Source organism: Bactrocera latifrons, unplaced genomic scaffold (genome assembly GCF_001853355.1).
Source record: "Bactrocera latifrons isolate USDA-ARS-PBARC rearing strain unplaced genomic scaffold, ASM185335v1 scaffold_299, whole genome shotgun sequence".
Lineage (NCBI taxonomy): Eukaryota > Metazoa > Arthropoda > Insecta > Diptera > Tephritidae > Bactrocera > Bactrocera latifrons.
The window spans coordinates 58,915-76,806 of record NW_017536618.1 but is presented as its reverse complement, the minus strand read 5'-3'; the positions used below and the strand labels follow the sequence as shown (position 1 = coordinate 76,806).

Sequence of the window (17,892 nt, the reverse complement as noted above, 5' to 3'; positions counted from 1 at the left end):
TAAAAAAAAAAACTCCACATATCTACAAAGCACCTAGAGCCAGCCACAAATTTATTGAGCCGACTAATAAATCTTCTTCTTTACTGGCGGAGACTCTTAACATAGACTCCAAACAATTCACTGGGTTCGTGAAAAGTATAGCAACGAAGCTGCTTGAACCTTAGCTTGGCGAAAGTTGCACAGTGAAGGAGAAAGTGTCTAGATGTTTTCACCTCATCTTTCTCCCTGCAATTTTGAGAAGTTGTGTTCTCCAAAATCTTTAGCYAGTGACCAGTTAGGACATCTATTATTGCGGACATGTGAGCCTTCCTAAAAACAAGTATATGTAGTGAACCTCTTTGCGTTATATACTCGTACTGAACCAGATGGATTTCGCAACCCCATAAGTTCTAATTGCTGACCATCGCTTACTTAGGTCGCCCGAGTATACGAAGACAGGAGGAGAGCAGAATTTCATATTGATGGAATTGGGATGAGGGTACCTTTTATTGTGAGCTCATCGATTTTACAGTTTCCGACGATTCTACTGTGGGCAAACACCCACACAAGTTCAATATGAAAGTAGCTCGATGCCACAGCTATGGAATTCACGCATTCCCTGACTAGCTTTGAGCTCRCCGAAAAGAAGTTGCATTTCGTTAAAGTACATGTGTTGGTATCTTAATACCTTAWTAATAGTTATCACTGCTGGTTGAAAGATACTACAGTGGTCTGGCTATCTAAAACTAAAGTTGATTGAGAGCTACTGACAGAAGATTTTCCCTCCAACCTTCCTCTTGAGCTTCGATTTATCGGTGAAAAACCTTAGTGCGCCTCTTCAGCAGCAACCCGTTCCACTTCTCACATCCCTCGGCGGTATATGCGTGAAGAAGATGCCGTGGGATAGCGGAATGTCTCAACCTCTGATCCTTAATGTGTCCGGTTTCCCAGAGTTGTATAGCAATCTTCGCAGCAATACATTTGTTGGCTAYATCTACGTTAGCATTAAACTTTTTATAATGCTCTGTATCATTTAAGCCATTGAGTCCCAAACCGCATAAAAACCAAAGAGAGAGGTCACATCCTTCAACTATTACACCAACATAAATTGATAAAAGAAAAAAGGTCGTTTCTTAAGGTATTAATAAACGGGGAATGCACCGCGACCTTAAGTCTATTGTGCCCTACTACTTTAAGGTATGTAAATTATTTCATTCAGCGGGCCAACACAACCTGAAATTTTGCGCATGTTTAGTAATTAATTTTTTATACCCTGAACAGGGTTTATTAAGTTTGTCACGATGTTTGTAACACCCTGAATAAAGCGTCGGAGACCCTATAAAGTATATATATAAATGATCAGTATGTTAAGCTGAGTCGATTTACCCATGTCCGTCTGTCTGTCTGTCCGTGCGTCCATCTGTCCGTCCGTCTGTATATATACGAACTAGTCCCTCAGTTTTTAAGTTATCCTTTTGAAATTTTGCAAATGTCATTTTCCCTTCAAGAAGCTGCTCATTTGTCGAAGCGGCCAATATCGGACCACCATAACATATAGCTGCCATATAAACTGAACACATAGTTACTAAAAGAAATGTATTTATTTTTTATTCGTGAAGGGTATATTAGCTTCTTTGCGGCCGAATTTTACGTTTTTCTCGTTTTTTTCTAAGCTTTTGAAACTTGCCAGCTTCTTCTTGAAGCTTTTGCGTACAGAAAGCTAAATTGAATTGGTGAAACAAGATTTTGCTCAATTAATTAATACCGAGTATCTAACTATTAAAATTTTCGATTTCTTCTATGTACGATTTTTTTCCAAAAAWCTAACAAATTACATACAAAAAGCTATTGGCCTGGAAAACTAATCCTTTCGCATTAAATTTCAATAATAAAAMACTAAAAAAATGTCAAAAAATAATATTATTTATAGAAAAAAGTACAAAAATGAATTAAACATATATCTGTAGAAAAGACGTGTAGAAAAAAAACCCTATAAAAATGGCTTCACAAAGAGTGAAAGAGCAATAGTTTCCTCTACGCACCTTTTTTACAGATATTTCTTTAATTAATTTTTGTATTTTTCGTAAAATATATTACATTTTTTTTAATGATAATAGCACCTTAAATTTAATATAAAAAAAATTAATACATAAAAAACCAGCAAAACTCACCGTTCTGTATAAGTTTTATCACACTGTGCTGCGTAATTTTATTGACCTCGTTCGAAGCAAAATTTGTAATCCAAATTCGAGATCTGTGCTTGGTTTTTTAATTTTATTTTATACTTTTAGTTTTTATTTTTTACTTTCAGTTTTTAGTTTTTATTTCATTTTTTATTTTTATTGTAATTTTTTATTTACTTTTCCTTATTGTAGTAATAGTTTATAAAGCCTCATAAAAGCATGGCACTAAACGTTCATTCAGTGAAACAGTTCTATTCAGAGATATGCAAATTAAATACTGGATTAGCATTTATGTATATAAACTTATTTTGTATGCGCGTTTGCAGTAGCGGTAGATTGTGAGTAATTCAAAGCTACTAAAAAGCTTTTTAAGAGTTCACGGCGGCGTTTGAGGGCGGTRGTAAAAAACACAGCACTGAATAGTTTACGAAAGGAAGTTTTCATTTTCACTTTTCTATTTGCAGTGTTATGAGTTATTGCTCACTAATGTGCAACGAAATGAACTTAAATAGTAATTAAAGTTTGTTGTTTTAATTTAACTGCGCTGGAGATCAAAAGATTTATTTTTGTATATCGTCACCGAAAATGCAAAACAACGTATCATCGGAAAATCGAAATTGAATTTTTTATTGCTTACGATGCACTACATCGTATTATTTATAATTGTGTAGCATCAAATTTTCAGCTTTCGCTGACAGATATAACCAATATATAACTAATATATAACCAATATATAACTAATATATAACCAATATATAACCATTTTATAACCAGTGTACAACTCTTTTATAACCTATTTATGACCAACATATAACCATTTTGTAACCAAAATTCAAATTTTGTTTTTTTTTGTTTTTTTGTTTTTTTCTTCTTCGCCTGTAAACTTATGGAAATGATGTTACGTTATTTTGCATTTTAGTTGACAATATACATATGCATGTATGTCTATATATTGACGTTGTATTAGTTGAAAAGCTACGCATCCCATAAAATTAGTATAAAATATCATCAGATCACAACAAATACAAATTTTATTGCTAACTTTACGTAATGAGTCTGTTTGAAGTGGCAACTCATAATCAAAGTCAGATTGCAAATAATTAAGACTCTCAATGATTGTTGCTCTAATGATTGTAAGGGTTGATTGAATGATAAGCAAATTGTTTGTAAAACACAATAAAAACAATCGGAGCTGTCATAAGTAAGTATTTAATTAGTGACTAACTTCCGCCTTGAGTAAAATATCATACCTTTTATATTAAAAGGAGTTAACAAAGAAGACACAAAGTTATATGCGCCAATTTTTCAAGGTTTAGAGATATGATGAAGGATCGAGACAACTGCCCTCTCCTTGCGTGCTGTATACAAGGCACTTCAGGCAGCTCTTGTCCGGCAAGAGCATAGTCTCTTGCGCAAACAGCCACTTTTGCGACATGGAACAGGAAACTTCAGARCCCCTGTTTATAGATTGCCCAGCAATTTGTAGAAGCAGSCTCAAGGCTTTTATGATCACAGTACTGGACCTTTGTGGCCACATGTGCCCAATAGACCCATTTGATTGGAGCACGACTCTTTTATAATGAAGCTTGAGTCATAATTGTATGAGTATAACTGCGTGTTGGTTTTATATCACTTGGAGTGATTTTGCTGATTATAGGTTATATCGGCTACAGGGAGGTGGCCACTATTATTAAATTTGTTGTCAACATTTCTGTTTTTATAGCTTAAATAGGGTATATTATGTTTGTCACGAAGTTTGTAACACCCATAAGGAACGTTTGAGAACGTATAAAGTATAAAATAATGACCCATGTGYGTCTGTATATACCTGAACTAGCCCTCAGTTTTCGAGATATTGTTCTGAAATTTTATACATGTGCTTTTCTGTCCAAGAAGTTGCTCATTTGTTGGAACCACCAATATCGAACAACTATAGCATATAGCTGCCATACAAATTGAACGACTTGAAGCGTTTGCTTCTATGGGAAACTTTTTCATTTGAACAGTTATCTTCACGAAACTTGGCACGACTAATTGTCTAAAGTAATGGCATAAATTCCCTAGAACTTATTCAGATCGTATCACTATAACATATAGCTGCCATACAAGCTGAATGATCTGAGTCCATTGCTTGTATGGAAAACTTTTTCATTTGAACAGTTATCTTCACGAAACTTGGCACGACTAATTGTCTAAAGTAATGGCATAAATTCCGTAGAAATTGTTCAGATCGTATTACTATAACATATAGCTGCCATACAAGCTGAACGATCGAAATCGAGTCATTGTATGGAAAACTCTTTTATTTGTCTAAGTATCTTTTCCAAACTTAACATGACTAATTGCTTACAGCATTGCTATAATATCTGTAGAAATTATTTAGATAGCACCACTATAGCATATAGCTGCCATACAAACCGACCGAAGAAAATAAATTTCTTGTATAAATACTTATTTATTTGTGGTGGGTATTCCAGCTGCGGTGCAACCAAAGTTATAATTTGTTTTTGTTTTAATCTTTCTTACTATAGAAAACAAATATGTGCTCTAAAGCACACATTCAATAACAATTCACTTAGTTTTGTGCTCTTCTAAGCTTTCACATTTATTCCGGAAGCTCGATGCACTAKTGTTTGAATAACAGTGTTTACTAAAAATCATTTAAAATTGATTACACGCTCGCTGCACTTAATTACTTTTTAATTTCCACTTGTGCAAGCTTTTGTTGCACTGCAACGCCGACACATTCTAGTTCAGCTGACGTAAACCAAAAGTTGTGCTGAGTACTTAATTGTTTATTCTTTTTTATAATTTTTGTTATTTTTTTTATAGTTTTTGTAATATTTTTGCAATTGTTTTTTGTGGTAATTGTTCGTCTCCATAATTTTGACTCTCCATAATCGACACTTAAAACCGGAGAATCGGTAAATTATTGAATTTTAAACTTAATTTGTTTCTATTGTTTAGTTTTGTATATATGTATTGCAAATTGTTCCRTTTAAGTGCACAAAATACGGGTCTAACAGCGCACTAAGCATTTCCTAAACACCCCTACCGAGCGCTCTCCATCGAACACCCAGGCGCGCTCTTACTACCACCGCCAACATCGCACTTCGACACTTACACAACGATTTCTGAGACAGCGCAGCAATTAAATATTCRTGATTATATATTCACGAGTGGCAAATCGTAAGCGTTATCGATAAATATTTCTTACACGATTCTGTTGCACTTCCGTTGTATTTGTGATATATTTGTTTTTTTTTTTTTTTTATAGCAGAATTTTTCACTTGGGAAATATTGTATTTAATTTTTCCGAATATTTATTGACTTTTGCGCGCAAGCACATCCGTCCACGGCGATAGTTCGCGTTCTAGTGAGTTATGCACAGAGCATTGAGAGCCGTGTTGCCTATGCGGAATTGCATTACCTCGCGAACTCACATGCAATTACATGAGTTCACAATAGTTTGGAGGGGGTGAAGGCGCCATCGTCCATTATGCCAAGCTTATTYTACTTTTGCGAGCACAATAGCTACCGATTGAACGCAGAAYACACACTCAAACACACAGAGTAGAAAGGTTGCCGCGCTGAGAGCTTTTTGCCGGCTACACAAGCAAGCCATTATTCCGACTGCGCTTGATTGATATGCTATCCCACTTTAACTTACGGCACGTTATGGAAAACGTTCTCCGAAGTTGGCTGCGCGCCTGCTCGGCTCACGTGTCCCCGAAACGTGCGCACGTTTGRACAGCTTAATAAACAACTGCGGCCGCGGTGGCAGAARAAAGGCGGATTTCGTACAAATAATAACCATTATTTTCTTGTTTCCTCTTTACATTGTATGCGCACACTTCTCTCACGGCGAGTATGAGTGTGTGTGTYTGTGTTAAAGTTTTACTTGCTCGTTGGTAGCCGGCAACWCGGCAGACGCAGGCGGAAATTGACATTGATTGTGGCGTGCACACAATGAGAAGTCRGCATTGTTGCCGTTATTTAGGTAAGTGTAGCGCGAGAAGAGCACTGCTGCAGGGTTGCCTTGGTTATAGGGTGAGCGTGGYCAGTTAGCGCCTGGCATACAAYACCGTTATAAGTTGCGGAAATTTTCTCAAAAACTTTAATGACTTCACCGGTCACCGAGCTGTTAGATTTGTGAAGGTGAGCCGATAGGGTGTTCTTTTCATTTATGTAAACAACAGCTGACCGGCGAACTAGTTTTCAGATTTGAAAATTCTTCGGCATCCTTATGCTTTGAACAGGGTACACGAAGTGTCTGACTATATGTCTGTCTTTCCCTCTATTTATATAAGAATTGGTTTTGAGACCTGCTAAACCGATTTAGCTATGTACAGGGGTTGTCTAATAAGACTGWGTCGATTCAAACAAATTTATTGAACCAATCAATACAATTCTCTAAAAACTTTCAAAATAGGCCTTCAATGCTTGGAAATCACGGAAGGTAATCTACGGTATAGCCTTAAAAGYAGAGTTGCATGCTGATTGGATCTCCCCTCTGTCGTCTCAAAATTCTTGCCTTTCATCGGCAAGAAAACAAAAACAAGTCCGGGAGCCACATCTGGGCTATAGGGCGGCTGCGGAAGCGTTGGGATGCCGGCCTTAGTTAGGTAGCTGTTCACAAGAAAGGCGGTRTGAGCTGGGGCGTTGGCGTGGCGCAACTTTCAATCGGCTGCAATGTCTTGTCGAACCCGATCGACTCTACGTTTGAGTCTCTTGAGGCCWTCCACGTAAAACTTGGCGTTAAAGGTTTGTCTAGGAGGAGCAAATTTGATGTCAAAAATGACAATGAACATCGTTTTCACTTTGTATTTGCTCACTCCACCCATTTTTGGGCGGGAACCCTCGAGTCCTGGTGCCACCGAAGAGCACCACTTCTTGCTAAAGCAATATCTGGGTAAGCCTGCTTAATTATATCAAACGTCTATGTCGCAGATTCACTGAGTTTCACACAGAATTTAATCTCGTACCTCTGCTCTAACGAATRCTGCATTTTTGGCTTGCACCACTCACAGAAACACGTCTCGCAAAAATATTTGTCCTGACTCTCCAGGTGGTCGGAGACAACTGACCAACCGCTTGTTCGTTTGCTAGGAACRTCCTCTACCGAATCCAGTCAGTACGCGAACGCTCCGAAGTACAGTCGCGGCGGAAGCAAATCAGTCCTATTACTTTMCGGACCAATCCTGTATATTAATATTACTTTTTCAGAAAACTTCAACTAAGAAAGAAGATCTATTCATTAAATTGTACTTTCAAATTCAAAGATTCTAGGAGGATTCTAGCTAAACCACCAGACTTTATGAACAAGAAACGTTAAAGAGATAAGAAGTTTTCATTGTTCTGAAAACGCTCAAACTTTTAAAGGTAAAAAGTGTCGAACCAACTTTATTATGCTTTCGCAGACTTAGAACCATCGTTAAGGCATCGAGATTTGTATCTGTAATGCTCAGTATTACTTTATTATTAAAAAAAAAAAAAAAACTTACAAGCCTTATTACTAGCGCTGAATCTTTTGGGGATCGAAAGAAAAATTACTATTATATCTAAATTGTATAGAAAATATATTGGAACCTTTTACTTTTGAGCGATTAGCACTCGGATACGTCTGATTTCAATATATGCAAAGTCTTTTTTGTCAGCGAAATTTACATTTCCGGTGGCCCGTAATAAGTTAATCATCTAAGTAAAAATTTAGTATTGACTATCTGACATGATATCCTCAAACATGGAACTTCACATGACATATAGGATTGTCAACCATAATTTTATGAACACGATATTATGCAGAGTCTGAACACTCTTCTCTTTTACTCATTCATACGATGAGCGTACACAAATATAACATTTGATCAAATTTGACAACAAGCCTCCCACCACATAGTCCATTTTTCCATAAATTTGTTGCTGTTGCATCTCATTGACTGAGATGGCCACCAGCGACTTCAGTGAATTTTAGTTCCTTCGGTTTCGGCGTATTTTTGAAGCGATCGATTCACAAACGATAACTGGATTTTCTGCTATCTCTCTGATGTCAAGGGATCTCCAAGATCTATTACGAAATATTATGTATACTAGAAAAGAGGACACATAACAGAATTGGTTTTATACTTCATAACTCAAATTCTCCAAATTACAAGAATACCTTATTCACTTAATCACTAACCACAACACCAAATGTATATGAATACATTTACAAATCGGCTATCTGGAATATCTTTATAGACAGAGTAACAGATTTATTTAATCAGCTCCGTCTATTACGTTAACATAAGCTAGACACATTAGCTAGTGCACATTCGATTGTATGTCAGATTGCTTTATCTAATACAATTGGCGCATTTGTGTTTGTGAAAAAATTTGCAATCGAGCTTTTGCTCCCCGCTTGCGGTCTCGGCAACCCATCAGCTTTATTCAACTTTTGTTTTGGCCTTCGCATTGTTTATTTATGGTCTGCTCTCGTTTTCTTGTAAAGTCAACAGTTTGTTTATATTTTTATTGTCATTTGTTTTGCCAAGTTATTCGCTTTCGCATTTCGCGTTTCGCATCGGTAAATGAACAAGCTAAGATATGCGTACTTAGACTATACATACATGCATGAGAGTACTTGTTACCCACACTCAAGATACCAGTACGTMATTTTACTAAATGAGCTATATGGACTCGTATATTTTGCGCATGTGCATACTATATGTATATAATCTATTTGATTAGAACAGTTGGTAATGGTAATCACTTTTCATCATCGTCGTACTCAGCAGCGGCTTCTACATCTAATTTCATAAATCTTATGCAGCGTAATCTCGCAGAAACTATTGTATCCAGAAATCTTTCTAAGAATCGCTTTTCTACACTTCAACTGAGCAGAACTGTTAATCTCCTTGTTGTCGGGTTGCCTATTGTGAGATTTGATTGTTGCTTATGATGTCAGATATTTAGTTCTTATAGTGTAGCACTCGAACCAGTCGTCTTACTTGCAAATCATCGGTCTGCGACAGAATTTATCAATATTAAACGGCCTGATAGTATCAGTTACAGATAAATTTGAAAGTTGAGTTTTTTTTTTTTTAATTTTGATTCAATATATACCTTGTTGCTTACAAACAATATTCTGCCCCTCGTCACATGTAATTTTTCAAAAGCTAAAGGAAATCGTTATTTTCCCAGAGTTGTATCTTTCGTTTTTATTCTCCCAAAAGCACTTGCACACAAAAAAAGTTTTTATTACGACGGAGTTGTATCTCTATGTTCAGTATATAGGATGTATCATTTTCCTTGATATGTACCGTTTCGATAACATGTTTCACTTATTTTCCGACAAATCTATTGTAAATTCAATACTATTCGGAATATAGAGAATTGCAGTTTTACTTGAGTTTTGTCGCTTAAATTATTCGCTCTAAATCCCAGCAGTTGCAGTTCGAAATATCGACTTGGTAAAGCAAATAGGTGTAGCAAGGCTCTCTCTATTTCCGTTCCCTCTTTTAAATATGCTCAGCAAAGATTTMTTCTGGTTCGCAGCTGGTTTATAAACAAATACCCTTAGCTAGACCATAAAAAAATAKGATGAAGTCAAATTACATGACCTCGATAATCAATCGAAAGAGTTAAATTCGACATTATTCGAGTACCCAAAGTTTGTATGTCCAAATTAAGCGCTCTTCTTATATTTATAATAGAACACAACTATTGATATTTTAAGAAACTCTTTCAGATTCAATTAGTGTCTCTTCCGGTGTTCSGCAAAATAGTCGTCTTGACCCGATCCTGTCCTTGTTATTTATTATCAATATCTCTTCTGTCACAGAGTTCTCAAATATAATACTTAATTATATGCCGACGATGTAAAGATTTTTAAATCATATAGTTCAACTGATGAAAGGTGTCTGTTGCAAAAAGCTTAAACAATTAGGTCGCTTGTTTTTTTTTAAGTCGGGAAAGCATCAGAAACCGGCGTGCGTAACTTCAATTCGCTAAACCGAACCTACTCCCAATTTCAGACTCTCCCCACTAAGTGTAGTTTTAAGTTTTTCCCTTGTGCTTAAAATGTGTGGGGGAAAAAGTGAATGCTCAGAGTCTTCAAAACACTCTGAATACGTCGGACAGCTTCTAAGCTTCTTCTAAAATACCCATGTCCATTTAGTATTTAGATTAAATCCCAGTACCCATGTCGCATGTCCATCCACAAATGGATGTTCGGTATCAGTCAGTGGGTTCACCGTCCTTAAGAGTGAGGCTTGCTTAGTTGTGGCTGTGGTTGAATCTCACACTCGCCTAAGGTAAGAGATATACTTTCCACACTTTACACTTTTTTAGTACTTATGAGCTAGATTTCTGTCTCTTGCTCAGCCAGTTCTAAACTCATTGGGGAAAACTCTTGCCTGTTACCACAATAAGGTCGTCTGCGTATGCAATTAATTTAACTGGCTTTGGTGGATATCTTCTTAGCACCTCATTATACTTTAYCTCGAAATAGAGTAGCTCTTGGTGCCTTTATCAGTATCGAACGACAATTGCTTGGTTGCTCAAGGTTCTCATGAATGTAAGACCATGACTTTTCTTTATTTTCTCGTAAATCTAGATTTCCYACTCCTTGTGTAATAAAAGTTTATTTACTAGAGCATGTTCTTAACATTGTTGATTTGGGAGTTAATATAGACAAATGATATGAAAGCAAATGATAATCTCAATTTCATTAAACATTGGTCTAAAGTATTTAAATCCTTTCTCACAAGTTAAAATCGGTTCAAAAACAATTTTTACTTTTCACCTTAGAGCATTTTCGATGGAACTCTAGGTTRAGTCTTCCTCCATAAACTAGTCGTAGAGAAATGCTTGGTGTTATATTCTTACCAAAATTCCTGAATGGAACAGTTAGCAGTTCTTTTTTTTTTCTTTCTTTTTTTTTCTTTTTTTCTGCCTGAACTTAAATTTAATATTTCTGTTCGCTTTTTAAGGCAGTTTAGACCCTTAAAATCTTGTAGATCRAATTTTGAACTTAACGTACCATTCCGTCGCATATTCATGATTTTTAGTTCTCATTCCTGAAAATTTTAGTTATCTGATTCACTTTTCGAAATTAAAAAACTGGGTTCTCGGGTTAGAGGGAAACATTGATCCATGAAAAATGAAGCCAGCCATAATGATAATTGTTCATGGATCAATGATTCCCTCTAACCGGAGAACCCAGTCTTTTTTTCTTTTGAGCGTATTATCTCGCGTCTTTAGCCTGTAGTGTGGTCTTCACAATCGTCCGATTTAACACCGCCGAACATTTTTTGTGGGGTTATGTCAAGTCGTTTGTATATGCTGTTAAGCCCGAGCTGTCTGACGCCTTGGAAGATAATATTCGCCTCATTAATGCATGTTTACGCTCTTAATTGCTGCGAAAAGTTAGWATAAGATGCTAAAATAAATGTAAAATTCACACTTTAGCTCATGCCGTCATAAGCCACTTCAACATATGATCATTAAATTCATCAATAATTTTCTTTAATTTTTTTGCGTAGTACTCTTTGTGGCGTTATGAAAAACACCTTTCTTTGACTTCCACACTTACACACAGTTTCACACATTTKACTAATTACCGAATCGCTTAATGACTCGTCGCTAAAAAATTTCCACTAAGAACTTACAGTTGCGTAAAGTTTCAATTCAAAAATATATGTGTAGCACTGCGCTGCTGTTTCCATTGCATTTACAACTTTACCCGTGACTTTACGCCTACGTCAGACCACGTGACGTAGTTTGAATCTCAATTTCTTACAACGAACGCGACTTATTTTAATTTAACTTTTGACATTGACATTCAAAAGCAATGTTGTTGTGCTGCTACTGTTGGTCAACGTATTCTGTGTAAAGATCTAGCGCCCACAAACAAAGATATAATACTACATTTATATATAATACTGGGAAAATGCGAAAAACCTAATTGTAATTCGAAAGTTTTGTAGTYAAGAATTGCATTAGGAAGACCTGATTTGTTCAGAGAATCAAGGTAAATATAATCTACAGTAAAATAAATCGTTTACATTCTGTTTTGACAACCGTAGAACTTGATAAGTGAGACCTAATTGTAGGGTACCATGGCTAAATAGGAGAGAGCTCATGTAAAAGCAGTTGAAAATAGTTTCCTCAAGCTATTATTCCAAGAGGTAACGGGTTTTTCAATAAAAGCAGTTAACAAACAGTTGGGATATTAATGAAATTCTTTATTTCTGTGAAAGTACATTCGATGCCATTATGTATGGAGCTCAATTTCGTTTTTTAAATCGGCCGATCCTGCTGCACTTTCACGTTCGATATTCTCACGAAGTTTATCAAGCGTTGCTGGCTTCTTGGCATAAATGGACTTGATGTAGGCGAACAGGAAAAGGTCTTACGGCATCAAACCACACGACCGAGGCGGCCAATTTACTGGGCCATTTCGTACAATAACACGTCTACCAWACTTGGTTTTCAATAAATCGATTGTGACATTCATTGTGTGGCTTGTGGCATCGTCCCATTCGGATCACATATTGTCCAAGTCTCAGACTTYGGGCTTCGGGCCAAAAATATTCGGTTACCATGAGCGGTAGCGATTCCCATTCACAGTTACGTACCGGTCTTTATCATCACAGAAGAAGTACGACCCAATGACGTCGCCGACCCATAAACCGCACCGAACTGCAACTTTTTCGGGATGCAAAGGTGCCATGAGTCAGTATGTGTAGATTGCTACTTGACCAATAAAGCATATTTTKCTTATTGACGAAGCTATTCAACCAGAAATAAGACCTATCCCTAAGCCCGTTTAAGATGATTTTTCGATGAAAACCCGGCTCATTTTCAAGTTGTTGCTCAGCCCAATTCACGAACATACGATGATTCTGGTGGTCAAGTGGCTTCGGGTCTAGCGTCAATTTGATCTTGTAAGGATGTAGGTCAAGATCTTTTCGCAAAATTCATCACAACCACCTCACAGAGATGCCCAACTCTTGAGAACGTCGTGTGAGAGACTGATCCTTAATTAATGCACTAGTATCACACAGCAAAATCGATCTAAAGAAAAGGAAACAAATGTCTCTGCAGGTAGAAARCGCTATACGAAATATCTGGTCACGGTGGRCAACTTCATTCTATTCATAATCCAAACTTCGAAGCTATGAACAATTTAAGTGGAAGCCGAAGTGTTTATAGCAAGTTAGTTTAATTTGGGCTAATACCAGTTAAGAAAAGTTTTTCATGTTGAAATCCTTTTATTAAAATCCCAAAAAATTAGGCTTAGAATGAAATCAATAACGAGCAGAACTTAATTACAATTTTTTCAATATAATTTTTTATATTTTATTTAGTAAAACATTTGAAGATTAAATTCAAAATCTTCGTTTAATAAATGATTAAGAACTAAATAATCCCTGAAAGTTTTTATAATAATTCCCTTCTATCTCCGAACTTAAACTTCACTATGCTGTCGTATCCAATCACGCGCAAATTGCACACGGGAATACACGCCAGGATATTCAGGTCTAGCGCAACCATAACCCCAGGACACCACACCCACCAGCACGCCATCTTTGGTAATCAGTGGACCACCCGAATCACCTTGGCAGGCGTCCTTGCCACCCTCCAAATAACCAGCACAAACCATACGATCTGTTACGCCGCCAAATTGCTTGTATTTCTCGGAGCAGAGTTCGTGATTGAACAGCGGCACTTCAGCTTGACGCAACCACTGACGTGACTCGCTGGCATTCTGTGTATTGCCCCAGCCCGTCACATAACAGATATCGCCATCCATAAACTGATCCTTCTCGTCGGGTAACTTAATTGCCTTTTTATTGTCGGAATACTGTATTTCCTTCTCCAGATGCAGCAGTGAGAAATCATAATCGACATTGGAGTAATTGAACTTCTCATGCTGTACAATCTGCTTGACGCGTAGCAATTGGCCGCCGCTAGATGCCTCTGAGGAGCCGATACGCACTTTTAATTTCTCGGCGGTTTTACCTCTGTATTTGTTAAGAGTAAAGTGGTAGAATTAGAATATTGCTTGTAGAAGAAGTTGAAACAAGAAATAAGGTTGTGTTGGAGGAAACTTACTCAGTACAATGGGCGGCTGTAAGCACCCAGCGTGGCTATGAAGAGAATTAAGTACAAGTTTAAATTTGAAAACCTAATTTTTAACTTCCCCACAATTTACCGCTATTATAGAACCGCCGCAAATATGTCCGCCACTTGTTTGCAGCGAAATCTGATGTGGTGCATCCGTAATATTCACTTCGTAGCCACCTACAATACGTCCGTCTAGGCGTGGACGCGGCAAAACTTCATCGGAAGGTAAAGCTTCATTATCCACACGTACCAAATTCATTTCTTGACCCTTCAGTGGTTGCGGAATAATGCAAGCTAGCAAGAGAAGACATCAGAAATGACAAAAAGAATGGTTTTATAAAGTTTAGAGAGCTGCAATGGGTATTTKGTCGATAGATCTCGAATGAAATAGTTGGAACTCAGAGCAAACTGGTAGCTATGACAAGAGCTGCAATTTATARAGGAAAAGTGAAGAAGTGCTTTTTATTTCTTTTTTTTATGCGAAGAGTTTATATAAATAGGCTTCGATTGTCAAAYGTCAGAGAGTGACGAATCGAACAAACAGAGAAAACAAAAATCATATATTTTTTAAGTGGAGTTGGTGCGAGAATATTCTGTCCAGAATTAGGCAAAAKGCAACCTTTTAAGTTACCGGACTCCTGCAATATATTTCAAGCTGAGTTCTTTGGAAGCAGTAGAAAGTGTTTCCAGTAGTAACTTCTCTTCTACTCGGTGACAGGCCACTCACCACTCAGTGCAAAACTGCATATGTCATATGCCAAACGTTAGATCGGAAGTACACAAAACTTCTATTGGCACTCGATAGAAGAGACTGTTGGAACATGATGATAATACTAACACACTGAAGAAGGTATATAWAGTGAGACTGCGCTTAAAAACAGGTTAAAAGCTCTTTTATTCTATAAAAATTGTCTACTCTACCGACGTTTATTGTGTCTTTTGCCTCTATCACACAGACTTATAAAGGCTTAGCCCGGATAGATGCCACTAAAGCGGTGTAATTCATATTCGTCCATATTGTCATGCAGTCTAAAATCAGGTCCTCGGAAGTTTTCGACTCTATGTCGTAGAAACAGCAGTTTATACAAGACCCCATCTGAAGCAGAGCTTCTTAAGCCTTGACCGTTGTAAAATGCCAAAAGTAGACGAAATTAGTTTCTAGGGAGATTAATTATACTTTTAATGCCAGTAAGGGTGTAAACCTCTAATGGTAACTTTGATTGTCGCAGACCTGTGAGTTTTTCTCCCTGCAAAGTAACACATTTATTATATGGGGACCTATTATACGGCGGATTATCTCAACTGATAGTTGTTTTGGCTACGAGGTCTGACCGGAAGCGTAATTCTGGTACCACGGAGAGCAAGAGCTCTTGGAGTTCGCTCTAACCCTCGGGAAGTATCCTGGTGATTGTGGTTAAAACCCTAATGCGAGAAGATCTGACACTTTGTCAGTTGAATGTGAAGTTGCATTGCAACCCGGTGCCGGTACCAAAGTACCTCAGATTTGATCCGCTGTGCATTTGAGCGCCGTGGGGTAAGATTGTCGTCAGCAGGTTACGTTACACACAACAGACGCTGTAGGAAGAGTTCGGGTCCTACCATCCCAGATGAGCTGCACTATGTTGTGAACTGATAGACTGTACAGCCGTTTTATACACTCTTGGCACCAGAAGCGATGTCATGCAATCTATCTATCTTCTATGATCGGAGCGATCTCATTCCAAAACTTGACATGCTAGCAAGTTTTGGAACGAGATTCGACTTTTTAAAAGTAAATGTGACTAAAAATTGTCGGCTTAGCTTCAGAAATCGAGCTTCAGATTTCGAGCACTTAGTAAGCCTATAAGCGTTTGTTTTTTCTTTAATCAAAATTCCCCAGTTTCCCTCTTTCACTTTTCAAGAATTATGTTATAAGATATTTTAAGTCATGTTTGGGAACAGCTCCTGCCATTGTATTTCATTCTTCCGTCGCTTTTCAACCAAATCTTTTCTGTTTATATTGTATAAAAGTATATAAAGTACCACAAACCTCCGGCTCTAACTTCCGTCGTAAATCCACATAGCACAAAATAGCTGATGGCTAATGAAAATGTGGTAGTTTTCCACAACATATTTACTTTTTTTGAAACCACTTTTAATGAAAACTTATTTCCAAGAACACACCACACAATCAAGAACACTAGACCGAAACAGAACCGGCCACAAACTGTGCAGTCGGTTGGTAATCGGCGCACCTTATATAGCAAACTAATGCTTGCACCCAGCAAATCTAGACCCCATTCATGCCAAAATCGCATTATTTTCTTTTTGTTGCTTCTAATCGTTTGTGCGCGACAATCTTGACCGCCCATGGCTTCATAACGCCTCGCCTTACCAGGTGCTATCTGCGGCATAGACTAGTTAATATGACCACACGCGCATGTTGAATGTAGTTGACATTTGTAGGTATGTCTGTGCAAGCGCTGAATATGGAACACTTAAGTAGATATGATTCTAACGACCAACACTCGACCAGACTCGACTCGCATGGCGTAACTGAACCCTTGTGTTGGCACTGCAACTGGAAATTGGGCCAATAAAGCAGCGTTGCAGCTGAGGGGCGGCAGTTGCAGACATAAGAACTTCGATGCGCCACTCGAAGTGTCGGTCCTGTGTCTGCATTATTGTGTGCACAGCTTTATAGCCATGCCGATAATCTAACCAGTTGAAACGAGTCAAATTGATAGTCGAAGTATTTTGCAATGAGCACAGAGTCAATAAATAGACAATAACTTATAAATCAAGCAAATATTTATTCTAAAAATATAGATTAGGCCTATGCTCATGCTTTGGAAGTTAATTGAAAAAATGCTTTTTGCTTTTATTAGGAGTATGTTACTAAGACCAAGCCATTCTACTTAAAAGGCGGTCAAAATAGAGCTACAGGTCGGCATTTGTCAAAAAAAAACTTTAAGTATCTCAAGACAACATTACCTGTACATTTTGAAAACATATTAAAGTTGTGAAGGAACCCTTTTAAAAATCTGTCACATGTGCTGATCCATCTTTTCTTGACTCGTTGATGGTTTCGAACAGTTCGTCGCCCAGACTTCAGGTGCTCTAAAGCCATCAACACCTTCACCTACTCACTTGTATTTACCACCACTCATTGCAGACGACGAGTTCGAACTGTCGCGAGAATTGAAAGTGATCCTTACGCGGTTGCATTCTGGTTACTGTAACAGGTTAAACTCCGATTTACCCAGAATCGACCCCGACTTCCCAAGTATATGGCCAACATGCCAACAAGTCCAGCTAATCTTACACATCTGAGACCCCTTTCAACTCCTTTGGTCCAACTCCTACGAAACAGCACGTTTCCTGAGTCTACCGTTGGTTGCCCTCGATAACGTTTGAACCCTAAAACGGATTAAATTAGCGTAAGCCCGTAATTACATCAGAGAAGATCAGATTAATAGGCCATCGAGGCATTCGGATCCATATAATCGAAACGGACCCCAATTTATRTTTGCCCAAATATTATTTTATTAATTCTAAGGCATTTATCATAATAATTTAGGGACAATTTGCGAAATCAACAATAATATATAAAAAATAAAAATAAAAAAGATTATAAAAA

At 37.4% G+C, this 17,892-nt stretch overlaps 2 protein-coding genes across 5 annotated transcripts in view; both read right to left on the bottom strand.

Moving 5' to 3' along the window:
- The window catches only part of LOC108970322 (protein timeless), a 42,263-nt gene extending 36,739 nt beyond the window's left edge, over positions 1-5,524 (bottom strand). For 3 of the 4 annotated variants that reach the window (XM_018935641.1, XM_018935643.1, XM_018935644.1), the window contains exons 1-2: positions 5,287-5,524; positions 2,151-2,413 (exon numbers count right to left, since the gene is read on the bottom strand). The gene's annotated coding sequence lies outside the window, so the exon portion shown is untranslated. The remainder of the gene's footprint in view (positions 1-2,150; positions 2,414-5,286) is intronic. The other variant, XM_018935642.1, reaches the window with a different exon arrangement.
- Positions 5,525-13,581: 8,057 nt separating this feature from the next.
- Positions 13,582-16,465, bottom strand: LOC108970326 (trypsin-1). The gene is made up of 4 exons (XM_018935649.1): positions 16,303-16,465; positions 14,362-14,567; positions 14,262-14,296; positions 13,582-14,170 (listed from the first exon to the last, which is right to left on the bottom strand). The coding sequence occupies exons 1-4, from the start codon at positions 16,382-16,384 to the stop codon at positions 13,615-13,617; spliced, it is 879 nt and encodes a 292-aa protein (XP_018791194.1). The 5' UTR covers positions 16,385-16,465; the 3' UTR covers positions 13,582-13,614.
- Between the last annotated feature and the right edge of the window lie 1,427 nt (positions 16,466-17,892).